Raw genomic sequence first — 15414 nt, forward strand, 5'->3', positions numbered from 1 at the left:
ACACTGTGTTTACACCGTGAGGAATCCATATAAACCATAGAGTGTTGGTGCAGTTTGGGGCGGCATTAGGAGTAAGAGGGTGCTTTGGGGCAGTGCTGCGACTCATAGGGCAACTGACCTTTACACATGTTGGTGGTGAGATCCAGGAAGTGGCCGATGCCACACTCTGACACGCAGGTGTCCTCCAGGGGGTAGACGCCGGTGTCTACACACTCGGTGCAAAGGCTACTACCCACACCCTCTGCAGAGGCAAAGCAGGTGCCACAGGCTGAGCTACAATCTGGAAGGAAGAGGGAACATATTCAGATGGTTAGAAATACTAAAATGCCTACAAATTAGTATTTTTCAGGCCAGTTCTAAACACTGCGCCACTGCCGTGCATAACTTAATTGAATTGAGCTTGGCACTATCTCATCTATAGCATGGCAGTTGCTCTAAACGCCAAGCTTAAAAGTCAAACGGAAAGGCTGGTTAAAAAAAAACATTCAAGCAGTTAAATGCACTTCCAGCGCGATGAAATATTCACGCTTATTTCACACCCTGTGATGCAGATGTGAGAGAGGTCATTGTGAGCATGCGTGTTTCTAAAATATTTGCCCCAACTTCGAATTGAGTCGAGTTCGGCACGGCAATGGCACAGCATTCAAGAGTGCCATGCCACCGCGGTTCGGAATGACGAAAGCACTTCAAACCCTGACAAAGGTGCCGTGCTGAACTCAAATTGCCGAGCCAAATGGTTTCAATCGCTACACTATCACCTAGCTGAATTCCTCCCAAAAAGGCAAATTAATTGATTTCGGCACGGCAGTAGCACGACATTTAGAACAGGCCTAAAATTGATTATATTTTTTTGGGGGGGGGGGGGGATTGCTATATCAGATGACCCTTTCCTTCCCCCACCAACAGATCAACTTAATCGTGACTGCAATCAATTATGACCGTGCCTGCCAAATTTCAATTAGTTATTTCAGGAAATGATGTGAATCACCACAGACAATGACACTGACTTCACACAATCGCAGACAAATTTCAATCACAAATTAGCAGGGGGTTCAACCTTATAATTAACGGAAGACCTTCATGTCTGACTGTCTTTTATCAAAGCTAGAATCTTTTTACTCCAAAGGCCCTTTCACACTGTCCAAAATCTCTGTGTTGCACCCGTGTTGAACCCTTTTGGGAACCCTTTTACACTAGCAAGAATCAAACGTGTCTTCTACATGGGTCCAGTGCTCTACATGAGCAAAACTCAATCCTGGTTGGGGCCAGGGTTTAGAGGCTCTACCCAGGTAGAAAATCCAAAACTAAACGCCTGATCCGTGCATGAACTGGTGTCAGTGCGAACATTATGCCTTCCCTACCCATGTTCAATTCAACCCTGTTCTGCTCACGGTTGACCTGTGTTGATTTCAACCCAGGTAGGCGAGACGATAGTGCAGAAATGCCTCTGTGAAGTTTGAGTCTTTGAAATTTGTACCACTTTTTAAAACTGATGGGGGATGAAGCAACGTCTACAAAATGTCAGATGTCTAATTATGAAAACAAAGATTGAAAATATTTAAATTTAAATTTACAAGTGATTGTGTAGTTTCTCACAATCCTCTTTGGAAGACCTGTTAACTAAATCAGTTTTGCAGACAAGAATCTCAAATGCATTTTTTTTTCGTTTTAATTCTGAACAGAACAAGAACAATATTCTGAATACTACTTTTCGAACTCTAACTTGAAAAATCAACAATCAGTGATCAACTTGTCATGTGACACAGCACACCATTCATGTGCTTTCAGCAATGTTCTGGAATTTACTCAAATCTGGCTTCCCCAAACCTTAACTTTACATCCAAACAACCATACTCTTAAAGACACTACACACTCATTTTAGCATTATGTACAACACCATACAGCGATTTTGCTATTTATTCCTCATTTTGATGGAGTCCTTTCACATTTCCGACAGACGCCCTATAATACATACTAATCCCCACCCTACCAACATATTCCTATTGGGCAGGAAACATTACCAACAGTCATGCACACCGGACCACCGACCTTGTCTAGTCAAAACATCTGACTCAAGATGGAGGGCGGGGGCGGTGAAAGACGCACGACAACTTGACGAAAAAAAGTCTCAGGAGTTAGACAGACCTGAGGGACTTTGCACATGAAGTGTTTTCGATTGATAAGATACTTCCTCTAGTGAACACCTCTGAGGTCTTACATAGTCAACATTGAGAATTTCAGTCAAGTGAATTATTGGACTTGTACCACATTTCTGTAAAATTGTCCGCAGTCACTAGTGACAGACTACTGCTATATTTCTACAGGGTTGTCCCCCTAAAAAAGTTTACACTTTTTCAGATGCATATTTCTCAAAATTGGGGAGACATGTTGATATTGTTTTAAGATATTCCAAAACTACAAGATCTTGGTGGTATATGGTGAAAATGGCGTTGAAAAAAAAGCCTAAACCAAGAAATGGTGACCATTTACAGAAGAATTGTCAAAAACCAGTTGGAAATGGTTTTCTTAAAATAAGACAGACTTCATGTTTCCAGACAAAAATTCTTGTCACACCGCCTTGACAAATTTCTTAGAGTGTGGGTTTCTAGAGAGTGAGAAGAGAAAATATTTCTTCAAGAGCAAGGATTGTTTTTTTATACTAAATAAATGAAAGAAAATCATTTTAGCGGTGCAGGAAAAACGCTTCATGGCACAAGCTAGCTACAAATGCTGGAGGAAAAAAACCCAACAATTTCCAGGTGACTTCCTGAAAGCCCTTATTTGAGGAAATGTTGTGATCCAAAGTAAAATGGTCAAAGAGGAAAGTAAAAAAAAAATAGAAACGGGATCTTAGAGGAAGCTCAACATTACCTTGGCAGACACCAAAGTCGTTGGGAAACTGTGAGCCCGGGCAGCCGGCAACGCAGGTGCCTAGTCGCAGCGTGTCACTGCGGTGACAGGCCAGGCACTGGTCGGTAGCGGGGCCGTAGCAAGCACGACAACTTGGGTGGCAATCTAACAGAGAAAAACATCAAAATTTATGGCAGCATTAGAATCAAAAGCTGGCTTTGTGTTTGCAACAACTAAGGATTAGACTCAGGTACAATGGACCATGTCCCCCCTCCCCCTTCCCTTCCATAAAAAAGCTACATTTCTTCAACTATGGATGCCAAATAAGGACTAGAATCGTCCACAATGAATGAAGCCTCCTCCAAAATTGAAGTTAATTAATTTTCGAAACAGTCTTTGTTGCCTGGCTGATTAAAAGTTGTGTGTGTGCTGAAATTTATGCAGGACAAATAACAATTAAATCTGATACACTGGTTGACCAGCAAAACACAAAATGTCACGAGTGCCAACCACTACTCCCTCAAAAAAGAGAACTCATTGGAGTACACTATCCTGCTTATGGACACCAGCACTTTAAAAGTCATGCAAAGGATTGAAACTGAATCCAAATGTTTAGGAGAAGAAAAAGGATCTGGGCATGGAACTCATTTATGCCTATTACGCACCGAGGCCAATCAAAGATTTCAGACAAGAGAAGAAAGTTAAAGGAGAAAAGTCATTGTGATAAAGTATCCTGCTAAGGAACACAAGTGACATAAAAATCAATGCCTGAGTTGAAACTTGAATCCAAATTTATAGAAAGGAGAAAGTAATTGGTCATCCAACTCATTTTTGCCAATTACATGTATGCACTAAATCTGAAACAAGATCTCAGAGTAAAGAAATTGTGGTAAAGTATCCTCCACACGGACACAAAGAACCTGAACTTATCCCTTACCTAGACAGATGGCGCTTTCCGCATACTGGCCATCCATGCACTGCTTCTCACATCGACCGTTTTGGAGGAGCAAGGGTGTTCTACATGATGTACAGCTGTCAATGGTTTGTCCCGTGCAGGTCAAGCAGGTCGGATTGCAAGCTGGATACAACAAAAGGAGGGATATCAATAATTGATGTAAGAAATGGACATATTTTCAAAGAAAGACAATTGTTTAATGTTCAGATCCAATATGTTCACCGTTAAAACAGTGCCATGAAATTGGCCATTTTTTTTTACTAATGATTTTTTTTGCAATATATTGAACACTGAGACGCATACATTATTTAACAACGTGGAAACAATATGGGAAGCGAGCACACCAAAAAAAAGGAAAACAAATTGTCAATTTAAAAGTGAGTTTAAATGAGGTTCTTTCAAGTAGAATGAGAGTTAATCTCTATCAATTTCAAATTTGTCAAGGGCCAAAATGTGACCAAAAAACTGTCATCTCACTTTGTTATGCATGCTTTTGAACAACCTCATTTATGACCAAATATAATTTTTTTCATTTTATGGAACACAAAAAGGAAATCTTCTGCAATGTAGTCACAAATTCTTAGTCTTGGCTTGAAAAATGTTTTCGAGTCATTCAAAATATGTTGTTTCCTTGTTTTCCTTTTTCATTTGGAAAAGAAAATGTCTTCAAAGTTTTATAAACTTACATCCCAAATTGTATTTGTCGGTCTCTGAGGTGTCACAATTTAACACAGGATACGTCAGTCAGAGGGTGTAATTTCGTGGGGGGAGGGGGGGGGGTATGCTCAGGGCAAGTCTAGGACTGGCCGGACTTACGTATGCAGACACCGTGAACGTCTGCGTAGAAGCTCAGCTGGCAGCGGGCATTGCAGGGCCCCGTGATGACATCATAGAACGGGGGTCTACCCTGGACTACTTGGGTCGCGTCTCGGCAGGAAGAGCAGTCCGAGGCGCTGGGCCCCAGGCAGGTGCGACAGCTCGGGTGGCAGGCTGGAAGGGGGGACAAGACGGGAGATGGTTACGGAGATAGGGCAAGTTTAGAATCTAGACTGTCTGGTTCTATTGTTGGCACGGCATTATCACAGAGTTGCTAAGAATACAAATCTGCTAAGCATGAAAAATCATTGTCCAAGTTTATAAGCAACTGGTCTATAAGCAGGTACAACAGATTAGGTGGCAGGCTGGTTAGGGAAAGTCAAAGATGATTATGGAGATAATGCAAGGTTTTAGCCAGACTGTCGGCACTTTTGGCCAATAACAAATCATAGAGCTGCCGAGAATACAAATCTGCTTAGCATGAAACAATCACTATGAGCAACTTCCATGAGCAACCGGGCCCTTGGAAGGTTTGACAGCTTGGTAGCAGGCTGGATGCGAAGACAGAAGATGGTAAAGGAGATGGGGAACCAGTCAAGATGGACTGACTGCTTCTGTTCTTGGCCCAAAGTTTTGTTTAGCTTCTAAGAAATGAAAATCTGTTAAGCACAAAAAACTCACGGGCTAATTTCGTGAGCAATCACATTTTTTGGCACGGACCTATATTTCTGTGCTTTAATAGAAGATTTATGTTTAATATTGGGTTTTGCCCTTCAACATACTTCGTAAGCATTGACAGCTTATGACAGCTTATGAATGCTTATGAATGATTACAATGGAACCCAAGACTTCCTGCTTAATAGTGCAGAGGTCTTACCACTCTACAGGCCAGTTCATACTTATGCAAATGTCGATGCGAAGCAAATTCATTAAGGTCATGGAGTTCGTCACAATGAAACCTAAGTCATTACATTCGCTTCTCCTTCGCTTTCGAGTGCAGGATGAACCTGCCTTACCACCTTTCGCGTGGAGTATGAACCTGCCTTACCACCGTTCCCGGTCACCTCTGATACTCACGTGTGCAGGTGCTCTGGTTATCAAAGAACCCATTGGAGCAGTTGTACAGGCACTGTCCGTCTTGCAGGTGGAAGGGCTCGTCGCAGGCCATGCACTCATAGATGCTGGGTCCTCTGCAGTACTGGCATGTGTGGTGGCAAGCTGGCCCAAAACAATGCAACAGAAGAAGAGTCGATAAGATCAGTATGAAGGGAACTGCAATCCTGGCCAAATCTCGCTGGGCCTCCAACCCCCCGGCCCCCGTTCAATGTTGTCTCTCATTGCGCGGTGTGTGCTCCATTAGCTGGAGAGAACAACATTGACCGGGGGAGCGGGGGAGTGGGTGACCGTGGCAGGCCCAGGAAGTGTCCCAACCATTTTGGCCGGGATTGTAGCTCAAAATGGATCGAAAAGGGTGACATTCGACATTCCAAGAGTGGAACCATAGACACTGACTTTTAAAATTGGCAGAATTTTGCAGAGAGATGTTGTGATTATGTTGACAACCCCCACTGCTGATGTTCAAGTTGTACAATGTAGCAATAGTTCGCATGTAAAAAAAAATTGCGCAGAATGAAGGAGGAGCATTTGGAAAACTACTACTATGGAAAACTTTGAAACTATATCAAGGAGTGACATTAACTTTATATCCGATTTGGAGCTAAAATATAAAAAGAAGATATTTCATTTTGTTACATATCTTGGAACCAAAAATTAACAAAGTGACGTTTAATATCCATATGTTGTCAGGTCCCCCCCCCCCCCACCAAAAAAGAAATTCAAAAGGAACTTTTTTTTCACTCGTTAGTTTTACATATGAAAAAGTTGACAGCTCCAATTGATTACCATGGTGAAAAATTAATTTTCGGCTTATAAGACAAAAGTGCACATATCTCTGGCAACTTTCATATCATTTTGTTGAGTTGGGTCGCATATTGGAGTTTATGGGTCCAAAGTACCAACGCATTTTCAATGAAGTAACTTACCTTCGCAGTGAGTGTTGCTAGCCTCATAGAAGCCCGCACCACACTGAGTGACGCAGCTGCCATCCTGGAGCAGCTGATTGGCTGGACAGATGACGCACCGGGGGTTGTCATAGTGACAGGATAAACAAGACGAATCACAGGCTGTAAAAAGAAAAATAGAGAAAAAGAATCCAACAATAAGCTTGAGAGGAAAAGTCTGTAGTAATTATGTACATATCTTGATCTTTTCAAATGAAAATAAAAAAAAAAAATCCATGTAAATTTCTAAGAAATTTAAAAGATAAGAAAAAAACAGACTAGGAATTGCAATGGATGCAAACTAGAGCTCAAAATTTTAATACAAGAAAAAAATTGCGAGACAATGTTCAGCCAACAAAGTAGGGAATATGGTCTTGTTTGGTGTGTAGCAGCACTGGTTTGATATAAATTGTACACACATTTGTCCTTCAAAACTAGCAGTGTATGCTGAATGCTTTTTTTGAGAAGCTGGGAGAAAATCTTCAAAGGTTTAGTCAGGCGAGAGTAATGATGCTTTTATAAATTTGACAATACGAAGGTTGTTAGCTGACAGACTCAATTAAATGCATCTCCAATCCTCAACATCCTCGCTTCCTTTACTTCCAGTGCCCTTCCAGTGACATCGCAATTTGACATGCCAATTTAAGAAAGTCGATGGTTGATGTTCCGACCGACTTTGTGTCTTTAAAGCTGATTCGAGTCGGAAAACCTGATTTTTCAGATGGAAAAAAAAGGGAGGGAGGGAAAGCAGCCAGTCACAAACCTCAGCCATCCTGTGTATTATTGAGGGTCTAGACACCGCAGGATGCGGGTCTACTGAGAGGGAACACATTCTACTGGAGGCACAATTCCCACGGGAATGAACATAGGAAAAGCCTTAAATGCCCACTGAATGGAACATGGGAAGTCACGCGGGAATGACGGAACTTCCATCGGAACTCGGGAGGGCCTGGGTAACTTCCATGTTAATCATGAGTGTTTTAATCTTGCTTCGTGAGTTGAAAATATGAGCAACGAACAATTGAGATAAGCTTCCACTGCCAATGGTGATCCTGCTATAGGCTCCGTGCACAAGTAACCCTTCAACGGCCAGAAAAGGAGAGTTGGGGGTGACTTAGACTGGTTTCCGGTCCATCCACTGTGCATTTTGAATGATCCAAAGTTATTGGGGGCGGGGATTAGTCTGGGAGACCATCGCAAATTAAATTCGAACTATTCACGCGCCGACGATGCCTGACGATCACGCGAAGACGCTGTGGCTAATAGCTTTGGCACATTCAGGAAGTCGCGTATACTTCGCGCGCAAACCAGTGCCATACAGTATGCACATGCTGTGTGTCCTGTTCACGGGGTTTTCAAAAGTGGTAAAAACACGCCCTCTTTTGTTGGCACACGCAGCCCATACCCAAGTGCATCATGGGAAAACGTTGACACCTATTGCCATTCTGTTTTGAGTTTAAATTTTGTTTTTGTCCTTTTTTGGCCTTTGTTTTAATTTTTCCTTGGGCACTAGGTGGCTTGGATTCAGCAGGGTATACACAATTCAAATGTGATTAGATTTCTTCGTGACAGGTTTTACATGTATTTACAGACCTTCCGGATGCACTTAGTGGAACAACCTTTAAACAACGACGAATTGTAACTGCATAACATGAAGTGGACTGTGAAATTGAAAAGCGGCCTCCACAAAGCTAATTCTGGGTCACCCATAAAGTGTGAATAATGCTGCTGAAGCTGAATTTCTGCTCAGAGATATATAACACTTTTGGTTTCGAGATCAGCAGATAGATCGCTAAGCTAACTACGACAGCTACATGCTTGACTTTTACTCTAAACTAGGAAGGTTGCAATAAGTCTGCCCCTTCACAAAGAATACAGCTACATTTAAGTTATGTACAATTTGTGATTACACACGGCAGTTACTAATGATAAATAACAGATATTAATACATTAAATGTTAAGTCTTAACCTAATAAATCAATAAGTTATTAAATTACCATCCTTAATTTCCAATGAGTTATTAATGTCTGAATTTGGCAATTAAAGTAATATTTATACTCCCAATTACCATCAACCGTAGTGAGAAGAAGTCTTTTTTTAATACTTTTTACATACTCTAATTGATGTCACTGGGCAGGAAGGTCAAATTTCATTCCAAAGAAGGGGTCCCTGGCGTCTCACATTTGAAAGGTGTAGGGATGTTTCAGCTTTATCTATTTTTTATTCATTTCTTATATTTACACAATGTACCTGTAATACTCAAAAAAAAAAAAAAGTCTGACAAAAAAAATCTTTTGTCATATGAATAGAATAAATGTCCAACTGAATTAAACTGAGAGTTAGAAGACTTCCCGTCTGCCGGAGACTTCTTTGGCAAGGCAGCCATCCATGAGTGCATGTCTACTGCCATCAAACTAATAATGCTGGGGGAAAAAAGCAAGTACACCAGAGCGTTTCAAGTATTAAGCAGACAATATCGTCATCTCATCAGACGAGTCTGTCCGACTGGCGGAGCCATTACGATATTGTGAGTCAACACACTATGAAGGTAACTTCCTGTCCACGATGTAGTCTTCTATAACCACAGTCAAGTGTTCCTGCAGTTGGCCATGAATTTTTTTTGGTTTAATTACAGCGATTCACAGCTGATTTGAGACACACAAATGAGCGTTGCGCCCGACAAGTTTCTAATTTTGCAGGGCTATCAAGCAGAAAACTATTTTGGTTTTCGACTTTGTTGGTTGCTATGGCAAGTTTTACAAGAGAAAAACCTCATTGCTATTTATGTGTTTCAACTAAATTCTGGACTAAGTTCATTGTAGTGTGAAGCTAATTTTAGCCAGTAGACGTTATATTCAGTTTTTAGCTGCGGGATATCAGCTCAACAATCATTATGTCTCTACGTTAGTCCGTTAGTTACCGGTAGTCAGTAACAAACATTGACATTGTCTATTGCTCCTACTTATATTGACTGATTTTAGCCAAGCCTTTTCCATGTATCAGCAGCCCAGCCCCAACATGTCACATGACCAAACTGGGGTCAAAGGTCCTCATGGGTTCACTGGGGTCAAAATCAAGATTTTTTTTACTCAAAACACTACTCCTTCAAAAAAAATACATGGCACAATCACGTGACTCATGCATGAACATGAATTCGTTGGCCGGCAGCTTCCGAGATATATGTATTTCCAATAGAGCTTGTTTTTTAATAAAACAACTCCATTTAATTTTACAGCCTATCTTAGGAAATGTATGGCAAACAGCCCTTGAAAAACGAAATCAGGACTTTTAAAACAAATAATAACAAAAAAACAGACTCCTGACTTTTGTGGTGAAAACATTATTCACAGAAACACCTTTTGAATGACTAGCTTGCTCATTCATACATGTCCCTCAACAAGTTTTGCCCCAGAAACTTTTTCATTCATACTTTCACACACAATGTTGTGGTTACAGTTCCTACCCAAAATACTTCAGCCTAAACCTTAAAAATAATTTTGCCCATACCAAAAAAAAAAACGGACACAATTTCTACCGTAACCTTGGTTCTTATTTTGGTTCAACATCGACCTCATAAAAAAGTACAGTACCTTGTAATAAAAAAAGCAATTCAGGATTATCATTTATAGATTTGATCTCATAGAATTGGCCCTAATTACTTCCGTGTGTCGTCCGGTCTCTCCGAGGAAGTACGCAACGTCGACTCTTTTACTGACCGTGCCGCAGACACGATCAGCAAGGAAAATAAAGGGGATGGGTTTTTTGTGGGTCATTTGGCAGAGGAAACGACGGCGCGCTTGTGAGCATGAGAGGGTACCGCTCTTCACCGATTTCATTGTGCATTGGGAACCGGGGAGGTCGACTTTCTATCGAGATCGTAATAACAATTATCAAAACTACTGGGCCGTAGAAAAATTGCTTGATTTTCAGCAGTGTGAATTTACTGGGAAGTACGGGAACCGGGTACCCTATTGAAGTAAAACACGGGTACCCGGGTATCCGTAAAAGAAAACCCAACCCAAAAATTCAAATCCTGGAAGTTGTCTGAAGGGCTTGATAGCTTTCCGGTGTAAACTGCATTTTTTGGGGGAGCGTTATCTATGGTGCGTTAAAATGCAATGCACGATTTCAATGTTTTTAAATGAAAAAAAAAAAATTAAGTATAAGAGGGGTTAAATTAAACATTTTGTTGATTTTCCTTTCCTCTCAAAATAAACATAACAAGAGATAGTTCTGCTCACGAATTTGGCCAAAAATACATGAACATTTACTGTTGTCACATTTTTGCAAAATGCCCTTTATTTGATCAAAAATAAATAGCACTCAGTACTGGTAGGACAACAATTTTTGTAAAAGTCCCCCCCCCCAACCAACACATAATATATTTCAATGCCTGTTACTCAACCCCAGTCTCTACTTTTCAACTCTTCTGATGGGATAAGTTGTCTGTAAACTTGTAATCTCTTAATCGATGATGACGAGTCCAAGGAAAAGTCCCCTTGCCCTGCTGATAGAGATCTGGACGGAACTGTGCCGGTGACTCAGGGGCACTCTTCGCAAGAGAGGGGTTTCCTGTGAGGGTGTGTGTGCTGGTCAAACATGAACCTGGGGGCATCCCATGGGAATGACGCCCTCTTTGAAAGGACAGTAACTATCACACGTCCCTGTAGTCAAAGTTGTTTTTACGAGCGCGATGCATCCTTATCTTGTTCAGCTCAGGGCAGGCCCTGTTTTTTTTCTAGGGACTTTAGAGTAACTGCGAGGTAAAATTTTTTGTGAAAGACTTGACATTTTATGACAATGGGCCAACATTCCAGCTCAAAATGGCGTCTGCATAAAAGCCAATATAGATGTATCTGCTCAAAGGTCATCGTGCAATGTTTTACATTCTGTTCAATTAAGGCTATTAAATCTGAAGTCTATGAGTATGACATTCGAGAACATCAACCTATTTGCCCTAACTTCTTTTTGTAGATGCTCTGGGGATGCCCTGCAAGTTTCTCAGATCTGTCTACCAGATACCGGTATTACTACTAAGCAAATATATATGCTCAGCCAACATTTGCAGAGTACCAATCAAAACAATAGACATTACATTGCAGTTTAGCTGGTAAACATGTTTTGGTAAGCAAACATTTGTCCACACTTAACAAATCACTGTGATAAGCAGCTTCCTGAAGCTGGTAGCCAGGGCTCAATTTCATGGAGATGCTCATCACATAAATCTGCTAAGATAGAACATTTTTGCTTAGCAAAAACAGGTTACCTGCCAATGCACATTGCATGTTTCTGGTTCCCAGCTAACTTCTGCCAAGCAAGAAAGGGCCCAGGTTGCTGCACAAGTCAGTGTTCCTACATAAGCAACTTTTCCTTTAAACAGGCATTGTTAGCAAAAAAACAGGTTACCGGCCAAAATGCAATGCAATGCACATTGCATATGACAGGTTCCCGGCAGATTTTTGCTTAGAACAAAAGATTCTGCTAAGCATGAAAGGGCCCAGGTGGCTACACAAGTCAGTGTTCCCACGAGCGACTATTCCTTCAAACAGCCATTGTTAGCCACGTCACGCTAGTCACAATAGACAGGTGGCCTCTACACAAAAACACCAGATGTCTCAGACACAACATGCCTCTGGTAACCCTTGAACGATCCACATATGAAACTGTTGTCCACTATTTATAGCAAGGCATGTGTCATATGCACATGTAAAGTCACTGCGGACTCGCGTTTCAATTGTAAAGGGTGGAGTTTTTCTTGTCTCGTCAATCTCTGAATCACTCAAAAAATTCATTTTCTCCTTTTTTTCTTTTAATGGAATGATTGAGTTGGCAAAGTGGAGACATGTTACTTGTTGAATTTCTGTAGGCAGGATATGCAAACTTTCCAAGTAAGTTTTCGATAGTAAAGGGAATGTAATGCCATTTCTTACGACTCTTATCTCCCTTGTGGGTCCTTCTATAAATTTGAGGTCCAAAGTGTGACATTTTTCCTGTCCTTGTTACCTTGGTACTTTGTAATTTGCCATTCAAGTATCATTAAGAATGACTTCAAATAGATGTTTTATTTGTTGGGTAGTTTTGCTATTCATAATCACTCTTGGAGGACGACTGCATTAAGGTGTGCATCAGAATTATACAATCACAGATGCCAAATGTAACAGGGACAGAAAAAAAATGTGGACATCATATATATAAAATGACCCTTCCATCATTTACTGCTTTATTGTCCAAAATCAATCACTATGCAGTAATAATTCTAAAACTGTTGGCTCATCAAGCTACTTTTCAATTTTAACAGAAAAAAATATTCACAAATTGGTAAAAATTGGAAACTATTTGGAAAAGTTGAATGCAACGCCACCAGCTTTCATGCGAAGAAAAAGAAAAGAAAAGGATTGAAATTCTAAATTGGGAAAAGACCACAACCACAAACAAGTTTTTCTTTCTGGCTACTCACGATAGCAGTAGTTGTCTTGCAGGTAGTAATCTTGGCCACACTCAGGCACGCAGCTGTTTCTCCTGATGACGTGGGTGGAGTTGGAGCACACCAAGCAGTCCGATTTCCTGGGTCCTGTGCATTCCTGGCAGCTCTCGTGGCATTCTGTGTCGTGCAAAGAGAAGACCAAAATTTATTATCGCAAAATTTTTCTTGTAAATTTTTCCCACACAAAGCACACTACAAGCCCCAACTCCATTTCTAGCCTCAGGCATGCAACTGGGAATTTAGGAAAAACGAGGAAACTCCAAACCACACAAGACTTTGTACAGTATTTTTCAATTTGTAATGGCATTCATGAGAAGTAAAAAATGAGGAAATCAGCGGATCCGAGGAAAAGTTGCATGACTGTAGCCTACAAAAACCTGTCTTCGTGTTTCACATGTGAAGTGGAAAAATAAAGAAGGAATGAACAAGTACTGCCTGGTCATTTGTGCCTTTGGTTAAAATTGATTAAACCCGGCAATTTTTTTTCTGCACCACAGCATATGAGCTATTCTACAAATTAAGGGTCCAAAGTGTGACATGTTCTTGTCCATGTAACCTCTGAACTATGTAATTTGCCATTCAAGTGTCATTAAAAATGACTTAAAACTAATTTTGAAATTATTGGGTATTTTTGTAATGGTTGCTTCACATAATCACCCTTGGAGGAAGAATACATTAAGAAGTGTATCCAAAATTTATTGATGTCAGATAACAAGGACAGGGAAAAAAGTGAACCCCAGATTTATAGAATGACCCATACAAGAATCATATTTTTTTTAACAATAGTCTGGAGTATAATTTGCAATCTTCTTATCACATCGGAAACCAACAAGTCTTATTAACCCTAACCCTGCCGAATCCAAAAGGATCCAACTATATCATAAACCCGTTGGAACCTGTTGGATTGAGCAGTATGTACATGTACATATTCAGAGTCGGATTCTGTTGGGTACTGATAAATAATGCCAAGTTGGACTCTGTTGGATCCAGCAGACAACTAAACATTAGGCACAGTTGGGTTCTGTTGGACTGAGCAGGAAGTCACTTTTGGACTCTGTTGGATTTAGCAGGGTAGTCCTGAGGAACCCTTAAAGAGTAAGCAACTTCATCACTCTTTGCGGTGTTATCTCCAAGAAACAACAGACACGGCATCGTACCTAAGCAGATTCCTTCCATTTCAAAGAACCCACTGCCACAGTCAGGAACGCACTGGCTCCATTTCAGTAGTAGGGAATCGGTGCAGGTCAGACAGTGGAACTCAGTGCCGGCGGTACAAGACAGACAGGTTTCGTGGCAAGCTGTGGAGAAAAACAACAAATAATTAAGCTTATGTATAAACTAAGCATCATAGATCGGCCGAGTATCGAAGTTTGCAAGGCACAGAAATCATTTGATACGCAGAAAACAGGTTACCAGTCAAAATGTCATGCAATACACATGGATTGTCAAGGAAGATTTGAGGCTTTGCATGGTGGAGATGCTAAATAATGAAAGGTTTGCGGAAACACCATGTGGGAATAGTTTCTCAACTAAGAGAATGGTTCTGAAAAGAACCAGAGGTACAGCTCTTACTAATTTCAACCTCTTACTAATTTCAACCTCTTACTAATTTCAACCTCTTACTAATTTCAACCTCTTACTAATTTCAACCTCTTACTAATTTCAACCTCTTACTAATTTCAACCTCTTACTAATTTCAACCTCTTACTAATTTCAACCTCTTACTAATTTCAACCTCTTACTAATTTCAACCTCTTACTAATTTCGATCCAGAGGTACATGGATTGTCATTGGTCCTCCGCAGATTTTTCGCTTAGCTCATAGATTTGCTAAGCACCGTCTTCTACAACTCTTGTTCCTCACCTTGGCATAATGTTTGCGAGGCTTTGTAGAAGCCGATATCGCAGGAATCTACACAGCGGCCATCTTGGACTAGTCTCTGGTTCCTGCAGGCGGTGCAGCCGTTGGCATTGCAGGTTAGACAGTCAGGACGACATTGAACTGAAAAGCAATGATCGCACAAAGATGAAATGTTAACTACAACCATTCAGTACATACAATGTGAATTTGCCTCTAATATACAAAACCCGCAAGGCATGGTTTTGCCAACGTAGCTTGGAACCCCCGTGAAAACCAGTGAAGATAAGGGTACCAGTGAAGATAAGGGTATCAGTGAAGATAAGGGTACCAGTGAAGAGAATACTAAAGCATTAGACATAAATGAAGGAACTGAAAACTAAATATATTGG

The 15414-nt window shown here is 40.8% G+C and overlaps 1 protein-coding gene across 1 annotated transcript in view; it reads right to left on the minus strand.

The window, feature by feature from the left end:
• The window catches only part of LOC119731792 (extracellular matrix protein FRAS1-like), a 68139-nt gene that overhangs the window by 35061 nt on the left and 17664 nt on the right, over positions 1-15414 (minus strand). The window contains exons 11-19 of the mRNA XM_038205065.1: positions 15029-15166; positions 14323-14463; positions 13139-13282; positions 6664-6804; positions 5699-5839; positions 4622-4795; positions 3788-3928; positions 2872-3015; positions 119-280 (exon numbers count right to left, since the gene is read on the minus strand). Coding sequence (XP_038060993.1) covers positions 119-280; positions 2872-3015; positions 3788-3928; positions 4622-4795; positions 5699-5839; positions 6664-6804; positions 13139-13282; positions 14323-14463; positions 15029-15166 — 1326 coding nt within the window. The remainder of the gene's footprint in view (positions 1-118; positions 281-2871; positions 3016-3787; positions 3929-4621; positions 4796-5698; positions 5840-6663; positions 6805-13138; positions 13283-14322; positions 14464-15028; positions 15167-15414) is intronic.

Source organism: Patiria miniata, unplaced genomic scaffold, assembly GCF_015706575.1.
Source record: "Patiria miniata isolate m_02_andy unplaced genomic scaffold, ASM1570657v1 HiC_scaffold_24, whole genome shotgun sequence".
NCBI classification, from domain to species: domain Eukaryota; kingdom Metazoa; phylum Echinodermata; class Asteroidea; order Valvatida; family Asterinidae; genus Patiria; species Patiria miniata.